This window comes from Pieris napi, chromosome Z (genome assembly GCF_905475465.1).
Source record: "Pieris napi chromosome Z, ilPieNapi1.2, whole genome shotgun sequence".
NCBI classification, from domain to species: Eukaryota; Metazoa; Arthropoda; class Insecta; order Lepidoptera; family Pieridae; genus Pieris; species Pieris napi.
The window spans coordinates 5772920-5793810 of NC_062259.1; the positions used below are offsets into that span (position 1 = coordinate 5772920).

General features: G+C 32.8%; 3 protein-coding genes across 3 annotated transcripts; 1 reads left to right on the top strand and 2 right to left on the bottom strand.

Annotated features, from left to right (window-relative positions):
- Positions 1–1480: 1480 nt before the first annotated feature.
- On the bottom strand, positions 1481–7560 carry LOC125062847. The gene is made up of 8 exons (XM_047669041.1): positions 7313–7560; positions 6908–7087; positions 5501–5586; positions 4661–4831; positions 3972–4115; positions 3226–3366; positions 2627–2749; positions 1481–2296 (listed from the first exon to the last, which is right to left on the bottom strand). Exons 1-8 carry the CDS (start codon positions 7388–7390, stop codon positions 2194–2196), a joined length of 1026 nt encoding a protein of 341 aa, XP_047524997.1. The 5' UTR covers positions 7391–7560; the 3' UTR covers positions 1481–2193.
- Positions 7561–9255: 1695 nt separating this feature from the next.
- LOC125062131 (staphylococcal nuclease domain-containing protein 1) lies at positions 9256–15078 on the top strand. The gene is made up of 10 exons (XM_047667720.1): positions 9256–9417; positions 9760–9881; positions 10544–10847; positions 11001–11171; positions 11247–11472; positions 11582–11798; positions 12075–12278; positions 12346–13321; positions 13452–13691; positions 14073–15078. The coding sequence occupies exons 1-10, from the start codon at positions 9373–9375 to the stop codon at positions 14244–14246; spliced, it is 2679 nt and encodes an 892-aa protein (XP_047523676.1). The 5' UTR covers positions 9256–9372; the 3' UTR covers positions 14247–15078.
- Positions 15079–16256: 1178 nt separating this feature from the next.
- Positions 16257–18993, bottom strand: LOC125062132 (protein ABHD13). The gene is made up of 5 exons (XM_047667721.1): positions 18683–18993; positions 18151–18379; positions 17833–18026; positions 17246–17406; positions 16257–16959 (listed from the first exon to the last, which is right to left on the bottom strand). Exons 1-5 carry the CDS (start codon positions 18813–18815, stop codon positions 16669–16671), a joined length of 1008 nt encoding a protein of 335 aa, XP_047523677.1. The 5' UTR covers positions 18816–18993; the 3' UTR covers positions 16257–16668.
- Between the last annotated feature and the right edge of the window lie 1898 nt (positions 18994–20891).

The following is a 20891-nucleotide window of genomic DNA, read 5'->3' on the forward strand; positions in this document are numbered from 1 at the left end:
AGAGTTAAATGAATTGGACTTCCGAACACATCGCTTGAATTTTTCTATTTTATGGCCTTCAGATGGAGAATTAATTTATGCGAATATACGTTTTAGTTTCTATACAAAAATGTAGGGTTACCGGGGCGTTAGACGTTAGTCAGCCCTATCATTAAAACCACGAGAATCTAAGTTGTCGACCGTTCTAGAGCTACTTCGCTACTTGCTGCATTATAAATCTGCGTGACGGCGAGCGCACTCTTCTAACTATTGCTTCTAACGGTCCTGCTATTGTCCATGCACGATTCACAGAATTTATCTTGATGGGACTAGGCTTCAAAATAGGTATCTGCGTTGAGATAGATTGAGAAATAGTTAACAAGAAATTATGAACATATTGGGTCTACATAAACTTATTATGCTTGGATATGTTTATTTCAAATAATTACTACATGTACTGTAGGCCGAGTCAAATACGCGCTAGCGCTTTAATACGTTTCAGTATCAATAAGGATGTGAATTCCGGGAACAAAAACAACATTTTGATTTCTGTAAAAATGTAGTTAAATGCAAATAAATATCTCTGCGCCTCCGATGCTTTTTGGTCACGCACTTGACTTATCCTTGATGTTCAGTGTCCAGAACCTGGGTTTGATTTCCGAAAGAAAAAAACAAACGCCTCCGGTTAGAAAGTACAAACAATATATCATACATTACTAAATGGTACCTATATAATTACATATTATTAATTCTTTAATATTCAAGTTTGCTCTTAAGGGACGACGCTCAACCAATGTGCATCGAAACGAGTAGCTTCTGTCATATTTCAATGCTTTTTGACTATCAAAAGCAGGCTTCTTCCTTATCTTTCCTTACAATAACTGTCCTGTCTACGGAAAAAATACTATTTACAAACGCACAAGTGAAAATACAATTATGGCACAATGTTATTATACCAATAATAACCTTAAGTTAGTTGTAATTAGAAACTAAACATCAGAAATAACATTATTTATCAGCGATAGTTATTAAAGTTAATGAAAAACTTTAAATAGGCTGAGCAAACGATATTTCTCCCGGTTTGCTCATGGCTCGTCTCTCGATATATCGCTATAAAAGCGGGACTTCGTAAGCAAATATTACTCATAGTACTTTGACAGTCGCATTAAAACTCAGCTTCAGTCTATTATTGTGCAATTGTTGAAGTAATAGCTCAATATGGGACTGGGAGTCTCCTGCGTGACTCTTACCAGAATGGTGAGACGGCCTTTTCTTAGCCATCAAGTGTCTCGATTGCGCTGTCCTACACATTCATTGGTAGGGAGCTCCATGAATCTCCTGTCCCTAGACAGCGTGTGTAAAAAAGCCCATTGCTTCGTTGCTATACTTATACGTGTAGGCGCACAATAATAGGCCATGTTTAACATTGAAGAGCAATCGGTTATAGTAATAGATAATTAGGTAATGTTCTGCTTATGTACTATGGGAATTAAAAAAAACATTGATTAAGAAAATTGTTTATTTAAATATATGGCGTTGAATACCCACACTTGAAGTTTAGCAGACATCCACAAGACAAGCCTCTACAATAAAACAAACTGATAAATATCGCCAAGTTCTTGCGTCACTTATAGCCGTTACATTGTTTCCCATTAGATTCACTTCTATTGGTAAATGAAAATAATATGGTAAAATTAGTAGTAGGTCGAGTATATTTTACAAATAGTTAAGACATCAAGACTTACACAAATACAAGCTACAGTATTCGTTGCGCCGTTTCTCTCTCATTCAATGATCCTGGTTAATATATTTCAATCTGTTCAAGGAACCGCATCATTTGCCTTTTTTAAAACGACTCAATGAATTATAAAATTCTAAAAAAATCCGATGTAAAAATATACACATACATAAAAAAGTGTTGCGAACATTTCACTGTTTAGCCAGTTTAGCTACATTTTACTATTGCTCAATAAAAAAGATATAACCGGAAAACTGGACGACAGCATAGGTGATCTCACACTTAAATCGATACTGTAATCTTACGCACTATGATAAAGTTGGAACCTGGCGATGTTTAAAAAGCTATCCAAAACAATATATGCCATAAGCACGAACAAAATACACCGCAATTTAACAAGACTTGTCCCGCATAGTTTACCGTCAAATATTGAATTGTACAACATGGGTTAACTATGTGCTGAGTTTAGAGTGATTTCAGTACACCTTCAGTTGATTCTTGTCATCGAAGCCGGCTGAATGGCCAGCGTTGCGAACGATAAAAGAGTTTCCATCGAAATGCATTCGCCTTTCGCCGCGTCTGTTAAAAAATCCGCTTAGATCTCTACGTGATATGAAATTCAATTAATCGAAAAAGCAGAATATCAAATAAATTTATGTTTCTTTATCTCGTATGCCGTGCATACATACTTCCGTTAACTACAATTACTTTTTATAAATATCCTATCTATTAAACAAAACTTGCAATTGCGGGACTATCCCACCAATTTGTTTCGTTTCAACTGAATTAGTAAACTATATTTTATACGCTTTCCAAACCAAAACCATTTTAATTCTTTACACTTCTTTTTTTCACCGAGTTACTTTTGAAGACGTTTAACATATCTAGGGCACATCTAGACAGGCTCACCGCACAAACAAATGCTGCGTCTGGCCCAATGATGCTGTGCAGTGGAGAAAAGGGCTCGTTATTGACGCTGATCCGTTAGTGGGACTCGTTCGCAGCTGGTACTTGTGGCTGCAGCGATGAATTCTGTCATAGAAATGTGACATACATTAAATATTTGTACAAACATTGCCCCTAACCAAAAGGCTTTATCAAATAATGTAAATAAACTTTATTATTAAATTCTTTTAGTCTATATTTTACATAGCACTTTGAAATAATAATTTTTATGGATAGGTTTTACCGAGAACTAAAATAAATTTTTACCTGTATACAATAAAAATATGAGCATTTCAAATACTAGACGTCACTAGATTTAACGTCAAGCTCCCGAAAATATCAAATTACATGACTTGTAATTTTTTTATGGGACAGGTGACAAATGAGCAGGCGGTCACACTGCCCTGCAGTAGAAGCGCGTGTTGCCGACCTTTCAGGTGGTGTGCATTTCTTGTAGTTTATGTTTATCCATACACTGCCTTTTCTTTTCATTTAACAATGACTTTCTTCAAGGCCAGAAAATCGCAATCTATCTCGCTCTATAGACTTTATGTGTAACAAACCTGACAAGACCATCAGCGGTCTGGCTGACGCGAACATTGTTGATGATCCAATTGTCAATTCCATCATCCGTCAACCAGTATTGGGCGGCTTGAAGCAGAGAAAGCGCCTCGTTCACGTAAGAAGGGCCGTGCCGAGACTCGCTTCAACAATACCAAAGGGTTTAAAATACCAAAGACTTGGGTCATGTTCCACGCATACTTTTCGTTTTCTTTTCCACAACTTTTAACATTGCGTAAACGAACATTTGCTGGGCTAATTATAACCAAGAAATAACGCTAGTGCGTTCATCTGGGTAAATAGTTTTCGTACAATTATACCTTTATTTAACAACTGAGAATTTGTTTTGAATCTTGATACCAAAAATATTTACCATATTCACTTACAAAACATGAGCGTGGAATAATAACACTTCCCAGAGCTAATTTATTTTTCATAAGCTCATTGTTCGAGTAGCATTAAGTTATATATAGCCCAATCTTATTAATGATAAATACTTCGTTTGAATTATGAATTTTCCGTTAAAAGGTGTTTTACAAGAAAGTTTATTATAGACTATTTAGTTTATAGAGTTTATTATAGCAGCATATTTTTTGATAGTACCGAATATGTGAATTTATGAACGAAATTTATTTCTTTGTGTACTTACTAGTTTTTCACTTGTTTTGGAGCTACTAGATTTCCGTGTCAGCCTATCGATCAGCACACACAACCTACTCCTACAGTACTTGTAACAATAAGGACTTACTTATAAAATACGTTGAGGGTAAAGTCTTGGCTCATGTCAAGGAAAGTATCCGTCGTTGTTCGTGTTCCAGCCGCATCAACTAGGTATACCAACGCGCACTGCTCTGCGGTGAATGAAACCCCCTTGTACCACATCTTGGCGTACCTTTAAAAACCGATTTCCTTGATAGGAGCCTATTAGAGCTGAGCCTACAAAAACTTGGCTAAGGTTAGACTAAGCTGTGATTCGAACATCCTTCTCCGTCGTCTACAAACCATTATTAGTCACAGATATCCTAAACCTTTCACAGAAACATGGAATATAAGCACACTAGTGTCCTAAACCATTCAAACGTAATAAATAATAAAACATTTACCGTCTGAGAAACAGGTGATCGATCAAAGACCATATTATGATTTTCTACATCAGACGATAAAGTAGGTACGGCCAAGCCAGTAAATGTTTTTATTTTTATCAAATTTTTTATCGTATATGATTTAAACCGACATATCAAATTGCCTTCACAATCTAATCGCTAATCGCATATTTTTGAAAGGAAAAACGTATCTAATTTATAACCAAGAGCCTCTTCATAACTTCACACTAAAAAACTTCCGTCCAAGATGAAACAGTACGTTAGAAAATATGATAGGTCAGTGCCCCTCACAGAAGCTAGGGTTGTACAAACGGCATATTTTAACGTTGCTTACTTATTATTCCCTTGTTGGTGGCGCGCTTGAATCTCGACGCGGGAACCATAATGATACACTCTCCCGTTGGGGTGTATGAGGGCCGCGGCAGCCCCGGACCGTGACAAAGCCAATATTATGTTGTTCTTCGCATTTGTCACTCGCACTGCGCCATCGATTGTCATATCCACCCTTCAAACAATACTAGTACAACTCTACCTCAGATCAATGGGCTTAAAATCAAAGCCTAGGTTCGATTCTCACTGTTGCATAACTGTTGCGGGTCGGAAGGATTGTATAGAAAAATTATCTTTAAGATAGACACTGAATTTGAGTTGTCCCATCTGGGCAAAGACGTAACCTAGAAATATATTTTCACTAACATTCGTAATCGTCTACGTAACGGAAGCCAAATAATATTTTTATGTATGTATTTCAGATGCCTTATATAAAAAACTAAATAAAGAAACATGTACATATAAATGTTTCAAAACGTTACCCTCATTCGCAACTAAAAAAATATATATATCCCGCGAATTTTTTAGCCAACTAACATACCTATGGTCTTCATCACAAAACCAAATGCACGAGGTACCATAAAATATACCAAATCGTTTACATTTTCCAGGACCCCAACATGAAATCCTAACCTGATAACGTCATTCAAAATCCAACTCGGATCGGGAAACATTAATAAAAATCTAATGAATTGCGATGGTTTTTAAAATCGGTAAAATGGTTACTGAAATAGAAAGGCATTTCAATTTGAAAGGGATTTAAACAACTATGATATAAAACTCAAAAGTTTATAATAAAATGGTTTAATTTCATAGCTTATAGAATAATCAAGACGTAACTCACTTGACGCGGTCTCTCAGACGTAGACAGATAGTGCCGTGCGGTGTGACAGACGCATTGTACCCGGCGCCTCCGACCACATCCGTTACCTTTTCACAACAAAAGGTAAAAGCGTGTATGTACAAACGTAAAATACAACAGATTCTTAACATGATACGCTTTTAAACTGTTACCACTTGATACTTATTCATAGAAACTTATAAACTAATTGCAGCGTTTTATCGAAAATACTCATATTTTTCAATACGTTAATACAATTGGGACATAATGAGTACCTTGTTTTTATCACTAGTTATTATAGGTATCATACCCATATGATGCATGTTCAACGGTCTGAGATGGATAAAACAAAAACCTTTATTTTTTTAACTAATTTAAACAGACCACGTTCACAAAATAAACATTTTCAAGGGAGAACCAGTTCTAATTTAATTTCTAAGTATGGTGCAAGTATTTTTTGGATTATTATGGGTCGAGATTATGTGGCGAGTAGTAGTACTAGTGTGTTGCGTTTGATATAATTGCCCAACATGTAACATATTTTTTTATATATAAAGCTAAAGATCCAGCCACTTATTCTTATAATTTACTTCAGTAACATGTTCGTTTCTTATACGTTTTCTGTTGAATACGTATAAGAAACTAACATAAGAATTCGCGGAGGGCATTCATCTTTATTGGCTTCAACGTTTCGCTCAGCTTTAGTAGACCAGATGCAGTCCATTAAGATAAGCCAATTAAAGCGCCTTCTGAACTTCCTAACCCCATCACTTCATACATACGTCACGTCTTACGGCTGAAATATCAAAAAGGGAATACCTATTCATCATTAGTTGCAGAGAGATTTCAAAATAATAATATAGCAGAACTGAGCGGGAATTTTAATATAATAAATTAAAAACAAAATCAATGTCTCTTTGTGCATATGTCCTGATATGTAATTAAAAATAGATAATTACGACTTTTCACAGTACATATTAAATGAAGATGTGAGAAACTACTTTATTGTTTCTTTTGCTAAATAGCCTTCCTTCCAACAAGATTATCTATGGCTAGGTATTAGTAGAGTTCGCTGAAAGTCACCTATTTATAAATTCCAGTCTCTAGATCCAATTTTTCATGTCACTTTTATTTAAAGCTTATTGTTTCGAACCCTATATGGGTAGGAAAATATGCTATTTTACACAATATAATAAGCAATAATATATAACAGGTTTTACGTTTTGGCTTCTACTCTCAGGTACTGTACTTTTTTAAACTGAGTCACAAGGCATTATTCATGCAATCCAAACTTTTACAACTTTTGTAACAGACTACAAATATATAGAAGATTAGCTCTACGTATAAATTAGTTAATGAAAAACTATGCTAAAGAGGCGGTTTTAGAAAAGGTTTATACAACGACCATACCTCCAGTTCTCTCCAGGTGTCAGCATGGTAGATGTCATCCCCGGGATAAAAAGGCGCTTTCCGCTGTAAAGGCGCGCGCCACGGGGGCTGCCAGGCAGTCGCACCAACTAATTCTGCTTGGCCAAGACCACCCTCAAGAAACTTGCTGTAGTCTTGGAACGCAGATACATTTGACTCCTCCTAATTTCGCAATATACAACCTTGATTAATAAAGCTATAACACAGTACAACCACATTTTATTGTTTTAAAATCACAGCGTAAATGTACTTAACAGTCTCTACCTCATAGCCAAATATTGGACGTTAATGCTTATTTTTTTAAGTTATATGTGATATAAGTATCTCTTCAAAGAACTATTAGATCACAAGAAAAAAAACTGTTCATATATGACATCAATATATCACCTGGTTATATGAATGTGCTGTATATACACTTCTAGGGCGAACCGGCATAACATCCTTTCTGAAATCTGCAGTAGCCATTCTAAAACTTCTTCAACTTAAACTTGGTAGATCACTCACTGTTTTAAATAAAAAACCAGGTCAACAAAGACTACGGTCGGCAAATATTACATAGTACGAATCATACTTTAAACGACCAAAAAGTGAAGAAAAAAGGCATATATGTCAATTTAATTCCATATTCAAATTTTAATTTATTCTAGTTGGTGTTTAAGTAATGGCCAGTTACGTTTAATTGAGTTACTCTGTGACTCTTTAAAATAATTTATGTTTTGTTTACAACAATTATATCCGATGATCACAGTGACCTTTCGTCCCAAAAAGATGTGGATCGGCAAATCTACTGCAACGTAAGATATATGCCATGCAATAGCGCCGCGGAGAGTATGCATCACATTATCCCATGATAAAAAATATAGTTGCCAAAAAAAACTATGTAAGCTAAAAAAAACTAAACTATGTACTTGTTTTTTTTTATATGACGCCAAGAAAAGACGTTACTTTTTGACTACTGATACTTACTTACTCTTGTTGTGTTGTGTCTTGAATAAACTAATTAACGAAACTAACAAGGGTTGTGATTTAAATCGAGCTAGCGCATCCCATTAGGTATAATATTAGGTCATGTAAAGCGAACAACGTAAAATTTGAAGATTACTGATCAAATATAATTGATTATTGAACAATTATAGACTGCCGAATAATTGTACATTGGGGATGGAAACAAGAAATTTTGTTTTAATACAAGAAATAGGTATATAAATTCATGATACATAAGAAATACATTAAAACTTTTTAATTATGTAAAAAAAGCTGTATCATAATGAAACATGTGAGTATTGAAATATAGATAAAAGTTAGTTGTTAGCCGGACTAGCATGGGAAATAAGATACAAACGTACCTATAGACATTTTTTTAATTGTATACTTCATTAATACACAATGCATATATACAGTCTAGTGCACATCTTATAATACTAAAATGTTTCCTTGTATGAACACAGGAAGTGTTCATTATTTTTAAAAATATTTATATTTCTTTAGAAAATCCTTCATTTGTCTACCTTGGTCAGTTATCTTTGGTTTTAATTTATTTGGTATGCTTTTACATAGTACTTATAAATTAAAAAGATAAATATCTGGGTAGAAAAGTTAGAAATACAGTCAATAAATTAAAAATGTTTACTAAACATCTTTTAATTAGTAAGTAACAAAAACAGTTAAAAAAATTTTTTTTTTAAATTCACGCTTTATTTTTAAAATAATAACGCAATAAGTGAATGTTGCAGATATGTATAATAAATATTCAGAACATAGTTGCCAAAGTCTTGTACTGTAAGTACCAACACGGAAATTCGTTACATCTGTGTAAGTAAGACGTGTTTCTAGTCTGTGGTTCACTTTACGACATGGCTACAGAAAACAAATGGTAAAATAAAAAAAGTTTATGGCTCGTAGTTGCGTGTGGTTAAATATATAAATACATAAACAAAAATTAAAATTTATATAAGAGTACCTTGGTTAACAAATGAACATTTTTAGATTACTTTGTAAATAATGGTAACGATGGTGCACTTATATAATATTTATATCGTGTATCGATGGGGGGGCCAAAATTGTACCTCGATTTGATCTTTGATTATACGAATGTGTGCAAACTGTGGTAGAAACTTAACTGCGTACTCTCGCTGAAATGCTCGGAGAGTATTTTAAAATACATTTTACCTGATTTTAAACTATTATAACAATTTTTATTTTAGGAAATCTATTATTTAAAAAAAGATAAGATAAGAAGAAAAGAGAAAAAATAATCAGAAAACTCTATTGGTATCGAAACAAAAACTGGCAATATTTAAGTACGAAGGAACATTTTTTCATTTTTGGATGGTGGTAACATTTTTTGCCCGCCACGTTTCGCCAGCGGCGGCCAGATTTACTTTCCCACTTGCTATCTACTCGGCATTAATTTTACGATCCAGGAAGAATAACACGCGTGGTACACGATGACTACACCTGCACCAGCTTTTAAAATAGGAATCGTTAAACAGGTAAGGAAAAATTACAAAATGTCTTGTTATTTTCTGATCCCTGTATGTGTTGCCTCGTGCCGAGTACATGGATACTCTAATATGCCTTGTTGGCACCGCATTTACAACTGCTCAGTCTTATAAAACGTGTGTCAAAATTATAAGTTATATGTGAAATATGTTGCGTAAACAGTGAATTATGGTTAATTGTGTCGAACATGATGTCTTTTCGTAAGTTCTTTTATAGTTATAATTCATTAAAGCGTGCAAATGTTCTTCAATATTGACAGGTCACGTTAAGCTTTCAATGTGATAATATATGGATAACATAATTTATTTCACTTAAATGCACTCACCTTCCAGGTTTTATCTGGTGACACGGTTGTCATAAGAAAACAGCCACAAGGGGGACCTCCACCAGAGAAAGTTATTTCACTCTCTGGCGTGACGGCACCGAAGTTAGCTCGACAGAGAACACCTAACAAGTTAGTCTAATCTTTATAAATATAAGAAAAAGAATATAATTAAAAATATGTGTACTTACGCTATTTCAGTAGTTAAAGAATGGTACATATTATATTGCTGTTTAGTAGAAGTTATAAAGTCCTTTTTTAGAGTATGTCATACCACCAGGTTTTGAATTAACTATTAAAATTTACTTTCCCTTATTAGCCACTATGGCCATGAATACTTGATATCAAATCCTTAATGTATTGAGCTGTGCGTATCTATTTATGTTTTATATAATTGTGTTTATGCCATATAATAAAAATAAGATAGTCTTCGACCATTATGCTTTTCTTATTTGTTATTGCTTATGCAAATTGTATAATATACATATATAGGAATCTTTTTATTAATTTTGTTTTCCTTCTACTTTAAGGAATTTTTACTTAACATTCTCTTTCATACTCATATTATATATTGAGATTGAAATTATGCTAATACACTGTGCTATCTTAAAATATTTACAAGTATTTTTGAGAGTAAAAAGCAATTACATACACCAATGACAACTCAACTATAAATAGGAAAGCAATGCTTTTTGCGAATAATATCAAACTACTATAAAGATAGCATATTTCCATTGATTCCATTGATTTTCCAAATTCTAAACACATAGTTATATATAATATTTTCATTTTAGTGATAGTGAAACCCCTGATGAACCATTTGCTTGGGAAGCCAGAGAGTATTTAAGAAAGAGGTTGGTTGGAAAAGAAGTTATTTTCACTTCTGAAAAGCCTCCCAACTCTGTTAGCCGTGAATATGGGACTGTATGGGCAGGCAAAGACCGTAATAAAGATGAGAATGTGGTGGAAGGCCTCCTTGCTCAAGGTTTTGTTAAAATCAGAGAAGGTGCCAGAAATATACCACAATTGAAAAAGCTTGTTGAGCTTGAAGATCAAGCAAAGGCACAGGGAAAGGGTTTATGGGGAACAGATGTGCAGGTAAATTATTTCTCTAGTCTTATTTACCCAATACTTTTTTTACCCAATTATTTTGTTACAATTTAATCATAACTTAATGAAACTGACGATACACACATAGCCTGAGTTAACATGCTTTGATTTTTAATGTTTAACAAAATAATTATTTTTTAGAATCATGTGCGTGACATAAAATGGACAATTGAGAATCCAAAGGCATTTGTGAACAAATTAAATGGGCAGCCATTGAAAGCTATTATTGAATATGTCCGTGATGGATCAACAGTACGGCTTTGCTTGTTGCCTGACTATGTCCCCATAACAATGATGTTATCTGGTATCAGAGTAAGTACTATTAAAGGAGACATTGATTTTAAGTAATCATTTTGTACCTACTATAAATATATTTAATGATTTTAGTGTCCAACAATTAAACAAGATGGAGAAGCAGAGCCCTTCGCACAGGAAGCAAAATTCTTCCTTGAATCTAATCTTCTGCAGAGAGATATTGAAGTTATATTAGAATCCGTTAACAATAACAATTTTGTGGGAACTATTGTTCATCCCCAAGGAAACATTGCTGAAGCTCTATTGAGCCAAGGATTTGCTAGATGTGTTGACTGGTCTCTAGCTGTTATGAAGTCAGGTAATTTATTATCCATGATACTTGTTGTTGTAAAAATATATCAATGTTAATTGATACTTCAAACTTAAAACTTTTAAAACTTAGTTAATATATATTTGGAAATACACAGGTGCATCAAATCTGCGAGCTGCCGAACGTACAGCAAAGGAGGCTAAACTCAGAGTCTGGACGAATTACGTTAGTAATGCCCCTGTTATTCCTGCAAAGGAGAAAGAATTTAGTGGAACAGTCTTGGAAGTCATTAATGGTGATGCAATGGTTGTAAAAACTGGCAACAACACACAAAAGAAAGTTTTCCTATCAAGTATAAGATCACCACGAGAAAAGTAAGTTGTTTGATCATTTATAAATGAAATCATGTAATCTTTGACATTTATACACACATTCGTCCATACACTTGATCTGAAAAACATAAATGCATACTTCTTTTTACAAATTAGGAATTTTTGTAATCAGTTTTGAAGACATTCCCCCAGTTTTTCTTCCTGTTGCTATGTAAAACAAACTTTATCTATTATAATAGTAAAATGGCAAAATACTTATTTCTTAATTAGGTTTGAAAGAGACTACACCCCAAATTGATAAATTTTGTTGTATTGTAGGAACTCAAATGATGAAGAAGGTAAACAATCACCTAGGCCAAAAGGTTTTAAACCTGTGTATGATATACCATGGATGTATGAGGCTCGTGAATATCTGAGGAAAAAACTAGTTGGAAAGAAAGTTAATGTCACTGTTGATTACATTCAGCCAGCAAAAGATAATTTCCCTGAGAAAATTTGTTGCACTGTAGTAGCTGGTGGAACGTAAGTTTGAGCTTTTATACTATTCAAATATATTTTTTAAATTACTAATAGTTATTATTTTTTACAGCAATGTTGCCGAAGCACTTGTCAACAAAGGTCTTGCTACTGTTGTTCGCTACAGGAATGATAATGACCAGAGAAGTTCACACTATGACAAATTACTTGAAGCCGAACTTAAAGCTACAAAATTAGGAATTGGTGTTTATGCAAAGAAAGACATTCCCACCCACAGGATTCAAGATACTAGTGGAGATGCTGCAAAAGCCAAGAAGTTCTTCCCATTCCTAAAAAGGGCCCAAAAAACTGATGCAGTAGTAGAATTTGTAGCGAGCGGATCAAGAATGAGAATTTATATCCCAAAAGAATCTGTCATAGTGACACTTCTATTGGCTGGTATTAACTGTCCTAGGGCAGCAAGGCCAGCTGTCGGCTGCCCAGGTATGCAGGCACCTGAACCATTTGGAGAGGAAGCTCTCCAATTCACTAAAGAGAAATGTCTCCAACGTGACGTCAAGGTTACAATTGAAGAAATGGACAAAGCGGGCAATTTCATTGGATGGTTGTGGTTGGAGAATGAAAACCTTTCCGTTAGTCTTGTTGAACAAGGGCTTGCCTCCATGCACCATACCGCAGAAGCATCAGAGTTTGGTAGAAGCATTAAGAGTGCCGAAGAGAACGCGCGTAACAAACGTTTAGGTATTTGGAATGATTACGTTGAAGTAGAGCGAGTAGAGAAAGTTACTAATTCCCGAGTCATAGAACGTGTTGTTAAATATGACAAAGTAATTGTAACTGAAATTACCCAAGATGGGACTTTTTACGCTCAAAACATAGATCTGGGCTCGAAATTAGAGGCATTGATGGAGGTCATCCGTCAGGAATTCAAGAATAACGCCCCATTACCAGGTAGTTTTGTGCCTAAAAGGGGAAATATATGTGCAGCTCTCTTCTCAATGGATGAGCAGTGGTACAGAGCTAAGGTCGAAAAAATCGTTGAAGATAAAAAAGTTCACATTCTATACATTGATTATGGTAATAGAGAGGTATGTACATTATATATATTCTGTTTACTAAGATTAATGTATATTTAAAATACAATGTTTTATCAAAAACTGACTTAGGTCAATAATTAAATTGTAAATTGCAAAACTAAATTTTAAGACAATTTTTTAGATTGTGAATTACTCACGTTTGGCTCAACTACCCGCTGGTACTGAATCTGATCAGCCCTATGCTACAGAATATGCTTTGCTAGGAATAAAGTTCCCTGCTGACCCTGAAGACAGGCTAGAAGCAGTTCGCGCTCTATCATCAGACACTCTTAACAAGAAACTACTGCTCAATGTTGAGATCAGGGGCAATCCATCCTCTGTTACTTTAGTAGACCCTGCTACTAATGCTGATCTGGGAAAGGTGAATTTTTAAATATATATATATAATATAAAATAGATATATGATACCATTTAATTCAAAAACCAGTAATTGAAGTAGTAATTTATTTTGCTTGCGTTATATGACATTTTAACGTGTTATTCTTGGTTTTTCTTTTAACAATATTTCTCTAAAGCTTGTATTTCAATACATATTCTTGGCTTTAGGAAAAAAATTATTCCATTTCTTAACTTTTCTCAACAAATTCTTACCCAAATTAGTATCATAAATATAAACTGCGGTATAACAAATCTTGAAAGTAGATTTAAATAACACTAGGGACTTTATATTTTAAATATTAATAATCTTGGTTATAATCATTGTAGAGGCATAGCCAAATGAATACCATCCTCTTTCCCGCAGAACCTCATCAAAGATGGTCTTGTATTAACGGAGAAACTCCGTGAGCCGCGCCTCTCGTCTCTCATGGCGGACTACCGTAGTGCGCAAGAGCAAGCGAAGGCATCGCGGCTGAATCTATGGCGGCACGGCGACATCAGTGAGGACGACGCGCTAGAGTTCGGCGCTCGCCGCTAGCCCCCTCCGGGCCAATGGTACGACGCCACCACTTCGCCAGCCCACACCCTCAATTGTGCCACATGTACCGCGCCACACGCAGAAATCATCATCTACACGGCCATATATGAGTTCTTGTGAAGTGATCGTACCAAGTGACCGTTTAACAGTGATGGTGCCGTGATGAATTATTTCATTTCCTTTCTCCTAGTTTTATGTACTACTATTGGATGAATTCGTATGCAATATATGATAAAATAAGCTTTTGGGTTAATACCATTTGTTTCTACAGTTTTTTTTATATATTTACATCAACTACTACTTACAGATGTTTACTGTATTCAAGATTTTTATATTAGTTGTTGTTGTTTTTTTTTTTTATTACCACTAATATATTGTTAAGATTGGATATCCATCCATAAGCTAGTGTTATAGTAAATGTCTATAAATTTAGTACTTTATTGGATGTTGCAAGTTGCCATCTGTACTAAGAAAATTAATATAATATTTGTCGACATAATTTTTTTTTTACTTTTACACAAACGTGTTTATTTCAAACTTTATACTTCCATTTCCAGAAACATTAGTTGCATAATCATAGTTAAGTGTGAATTGTCTAAATTATTATCATAAGTCTGATAGCATTACATGGCATTAAGTATTACATTTCAATATTGGGTACTTGATGTTGACTAGTTCTAGTTTTTTGTCATAATATTTTACACTTCGTACATAAATTTTTCTTGAAAATTTACTTACTACCTCTCCTTGAGATAACAATAAATAAATGTAACCACACGGTACATGGTTTGTTAAACTATTATCTTGAAATAAATAATATTTTTAGGAACTATACTGGCTTATTCATTTTTCATCTATACTAAGAAGATTACTGAATTTAAATTTTAGGTATTACTATCCAAATTACTTTGTTTTAATAATATAAATTACAACAATTATTTCTTATCTAGTCTAGTTGAAGCTATTATTACTTCTTGGTTTTGGAGTAAAAAAGAAGAAATCAAAAAATACTTTATTATTTATTGAAAATATTAATTTCACAGAAATACAAAATATAAGTTAAATTATTTTTATTACAATACAAAGTGTGTGCAGTGTGCCAGTATATTAAGGCATACATTGGTAATCTTAGTCTCAAAGTAAATTATTAAATTTGGTGTATTAATTAAGTATTTTAAATGACCATAATATTATTGCTTTTAATCTGATATAACAATTGGACCTATCTACATAATAAAGCATTCTCTCTAGATAAGTTACATTTCTACTTTCTATTTTGTACACTTTGATATTTAATATGACATTCACTTTAATATAATTTATAATAAAAAAAAATTCTTAACAAAGATAAAACATGTCCTTATTATTTTATTATTGGAAATTATGCATAGCTTTAGTTTAAAAACTTTGTTTACAGGATATAAAAATCGTTGCCATGTCTACTTTTAAAGCTCTTAAAATTAAACACAGTTCTATGTTTATATTTGGTATTGTTAGTACCAAGTATAAATATAATAAATAGAATAGTGAAATAGTCGAACATTAGGAACTTTAATAAATTAAAGAAACTCAGGATAAATTAAAAAACTTGTTTCACTGATTTATATTAGGCATAGGGTAGAAAGTTTAGAAAGTTTAATAACCTTGATACAATAATTTTAAAAGAGAAAGTTAAATTTAGAGCTTCTTACCAGTAAATACTTAACTGGAAAGTAAAGGGAGTACAGACAGTAATGCAACCAATTTGGAATTATTTTCAACTTTTGATAATAATCCAGAACTTGCTTTGTATGCATTTATAATTGACTTGATAGAATTGATTGATCTTGTATGAACAAAAATATAAACATTCTCCTACTTTGTAATGTAGAATGAACTAATTCATCATGCTGTGCATTAAGTTATTGAGACTTTATGACAAGAAAGTATGTACCTTCAGGTAACATCAAGAATAAAACTCCATAAACATATCCTTCCTATTAAAATACTATTTAGTATTAGATTTTTTTGAAACAACCAGTAATAATAATAATAATATAACTTATCATATTTTAACTTTAAAAAAATATAAATTATCATATATATTTTTTAAAGAATTATGGGTTACACAGACAAAAGAGTACAAAATTGTGGCAAATAATTGTAACATTTTAGTGTGCATTATTGCTACTAGTTATTAATCTATAAACTAAATTATATAATTATCAAGGTTTGTGCAATAAACTGACATCATTTACTACTAAAACATAAATTTTTCACTGTTAAATAAACTTTTTTATATCAAATCTTTTGATACTATGAAATTACAAATACTAGGAACAAGTAAAATTCCTCATACATTTTTGTTTGTGCAATCAGAGATAAATATAAAACTAAAAACATATTTTGTACATGATATCACAATAGTTTTATAATGTGAAAGCTATACAATATGTACTATTTTGTGGGGCTCACCTTCACTATCAAAAAAAGGGACTATATTTTTTGTTACCGGTGGCAAATTCACAAGAAACTGTTGTATTGTAGAATAATAATCTCGACATGTCCAAGTATTATCATGTCCTCCACCAGGCATTTCAGCTATCTTCTTGCAGACAGCACCACATCTTAAGTATAGCTCTTTGGCCATTGGTGGTGGCACCAAAGTATCATTTGTACCACATACAACTAGTGTTGGGGTGACAACATTCCCGATTTTCTTTAAAGACAAATACTGAAAAGAAATTGATTTTCTTAAAATTAAATGAAATAATTTTGTGATCCCACACTTTATTGAAATATTAATACTCCATACAACAAAATAGTGCATGTCATTATCAAGAAATAGGCTATGATATGTATGTACTTTTTGTAAGTGACAATTTCGTATGAGTTTTTTATGAGTGGTAATTGCATACAGAAATAGAATCTTGGACCCCTTGGTTTATACACATTGCACATTAATAATACCACAGAGGCAGTTTATTAAAGAATTTAAGATAATCAAATAAGTAACATACCTTATTTTTATGAAATATTTGTGGAAGCCATAGTAAACATCTCCATTTGAGAATAATTTTAGCCATATCTGGAATGCTTGTAAAAGTATTTTCAACTACCATTGCCCAAAGTTTATTTCTGTTATGTAATCTAGAAGCAAGATCAATAGCTACTGCTCCACCTGGAAATAACCGGGTACAGATGAAATCATACTAAAAAAACTATTCTACCTTAAAACTTACTAAAAAGTAAGGTCATGTGGTTACATGACCTTACTTTTTAGTAAGTTTTGTTAAAGTTTTAGTTTAAAAAATTTCATTATAGGTAGGGTTTCCAGTCTTCTGTCCAATGCACTTTTCTGTTAAATTCTTTGAGTTAAAAGCTTAAACCTTACATGATTCCTGGAAAGCTCTCTGTTGTACTTTTTTTAAATAAAAATCTCAATCAAGTTCTAACCTACATTAATGGTAAAGCTATAAAAAGTTAATATCTTGCCTAATTTGCCATTAATTGTGCCAGTATATTATTTACAGAATAATTTATAGTTTGAATACCTTTAATTAATATAAAATTTTGATTAGAATAGTTATTTAAATAATAATCTTACCTAAAGATCGTCCAAATAAGAATATTTTATTCCTGTCAATATCACTTCTTTGCATAAGATAGTCAAAGGCAGTTTGTGCATCAATATACAATCCTTGTTCTGATGGTGACCCTTCTGAGAAGCCATACCCTCTGTATTCCATCATCAATATGTTAATATTGAGCTTGTGATAAAATCCAGATACATTTGCTAGTCTTAAATAAAAGTTTTAAATATATTGTATTGGTGTGTACTAAAATTCTCTAATAATTTTTTAAGGCAACAATTTAATGTTTTAGTTGAAAATTGTGTAACCTAAATTATATAGATTACACTTACCTTTGACCCATATTGCCTGCATTTCCATGAAAAAATATCATTGTAGGGACATTATTACTATTGTCTTGTTGCTTAATGAGGAAAATATGAATTTTTACTCCGTCTTTGCTGTTAATTTTAATACTTTCAAAAGGAAGTTTGTAATTACTTGGATGTAAAACAAAGGCTCTAGAATCAGGTGGGTCATTTGGGTAGTACAACAGAAGATCTTGAGCATTATATAGGATTCCTGTAACAATAATATATTTACTATATGCAACAACTCTTAAGTATATATATATATTATATTATAAATAGCACAAGTTTTCCTATTGAGTCAGAACCACTTAGTTTTTAGATACTCATTATTGCCTAGGATTTCTCAAGGACATATATGCTTTAATCACATAGTCCACACAACAGTCCATCAGCAGTGAAATTTCCAAAATTGATTAGATATAAAAAAAAATATCATTTTCAATTCTCTCAGAGAATGAGATGTAGGACAAGGGGATTTCAAAATTAAATTATTAGTAATTGTAAATTATGATACCTGAAAATCCCAGCATAAATACGATGGCGCCTATAGCTGATCCATAAAACCAAAACACTATTATACTAGAAAATAAAATAAACATAGCAACCACCCATAGTCTGTATAAAATTACTCTAATTATGTGATACATGTTAATTGTGTCTTTTTAATATGTGTAGAGAATCTCATTTTTAAAAAAACAGTTATATGATTTCTGAAAGATGGTATACCATGAGAATGCGAAAACAAGATGTTTTCTTTAAATAATTCATCTTGAAATATTTATAAACATAAATACGATTTGATGAAAACAATCTTTTTGACAACGAAATATTATTATGTTGTCAAAAATAAACGAAGACAATTGATTATTGAGTTCAGTAATATGTATTATGTATAATGTAATGTTTTTTAATCCTTTAAGTTATGAAAATATAATTATTTATTACTGGCCTTTTTGAAACGATAGTCGTAATTTTAATTAGACGAAGTCAACTGACGTTTACGGTGTTGTCAGTTTATAATGAAATAAAAATAGTGTTGTGACAAAGTGAATGATTGAAAAAACTCCTGAATTATTGATCGGTGATGCCCTGATGGCACTAGTCGCCGCGACGCGCTTTGTATTTCAATTCAATTTCAAAAATTCTTTATTTTGTTTCACAAAAATTTAAAGTGCTACATATCCAGTGTACATTATTTCCTGGAATGTAACAAGCTTACAACTAGACACGTTTTTACAGCTATTTTGCTTTTTTTAAAACTTATAAAATTTATAAAACTAAAGTTATAATGTTACTAAAGGTTTTAACAATAACAAAATTTTTTTAACAATGAGGTAAACTACCTGGTAATTATGCAATCTTTAGATGAGATTTGCATTTTGAAAGAATTTGTATTAAGCCGTCAAAAAACTGATTGTAGTTAAATACTACTAGTACCTTACTTATATCAGAGCACTTTTATACAATTTTAAAATACAAATAAAAAAAATTTATAGTTTGAAATGATTGAATCACACTCATTGTTCATTCATCTGATTGAACGTATCACTATTACTTTAAATATGGCAACATTATTTTCCAAGTGACATTAGCTACTGTCAGTTTGCTTTGCCTAATTAAAAATACGACTATAGTTATACAAGGCACAAGCCCTTGCCTTTCAAGTTACAACTGTCAAGTTATAGTAGGGGAGCCCAAGAGGGGATTTCGGGATTTACTAAAGCGCGGCAGATTAATATATAGGGGGATACCTTGTACCCGGTTAAGTACCTCCACAAAATATAAGGCCCATATATAAGGCCGCCCGTGAAGGAGACAGGATCAGATTATTAAAAAAAAATTGACCATCAGAAATTCCCGAGCGCGTCAGATTAAGGTAGGGTGAGTTAATTACATCCTAAAATGTGTATATTCCACTAATCTGACAATTTGAGAGTGACGGAAATAAAGGGGAGGGCAACAAAGTTGTAAAAAAAAACCGTCATCTCGACATTCTCGAGCGTAGCTAATTTTTTTTTTATTTTGAAGGAAATAATTCAAGAATAATTCAAAATATATAATCTGACGAATTCCGCAAGCCGAAATAACAAAAAATCGTCGATAAAGTTAAATGCGTGCAGCTGCGTGATGCCTACATTTCCTTTAACCGATCGGAATCTACTAAACGGCGTTCTAAATATTTCCCTCAAAATTACATTTCCTGTGAATTTGAACCGATTCGGACCGATAGATTTTGAGAAATTTTGAAAAATCTTAAAAAAATAAGAAATATTTTTTTTAAAGTGGTTTCTTTATTGATCAACTTCAAAAACTAATCCGCCTTTGAGCTTGAAAAACCACGTCGATCGCCACCAAGCTCGTCAAAAGCGGTTGATTAGTTCGAGAGATATCGTGAACGAAAGAAACCCGAAAAAGTGTTTTTTCGGGATTACTCCGAAATTTGTGGTTCTATCAATTAAAATTGCTTGATCCATTCAAAAGTAATTGCGGTTTGAAAATTCCAAAAATAGTGTTCTATGAAAATTCTATCAGACTTTCGAGCTGGGAGAGCTCAAATGCATAGACATGTTATTTCTTTGAACTCAGCGAGCTCAAAATATCAATTTTAAGCGCCCAGGAATGGAAGTAGCGGGAAGTTGCAGGGATGGCCCTTTCGGTGAATCGTTTTTCTAAATTTTTTTTGTCAGATCAGGCGAATCCCTCTAGATAATCGTCAGATTATG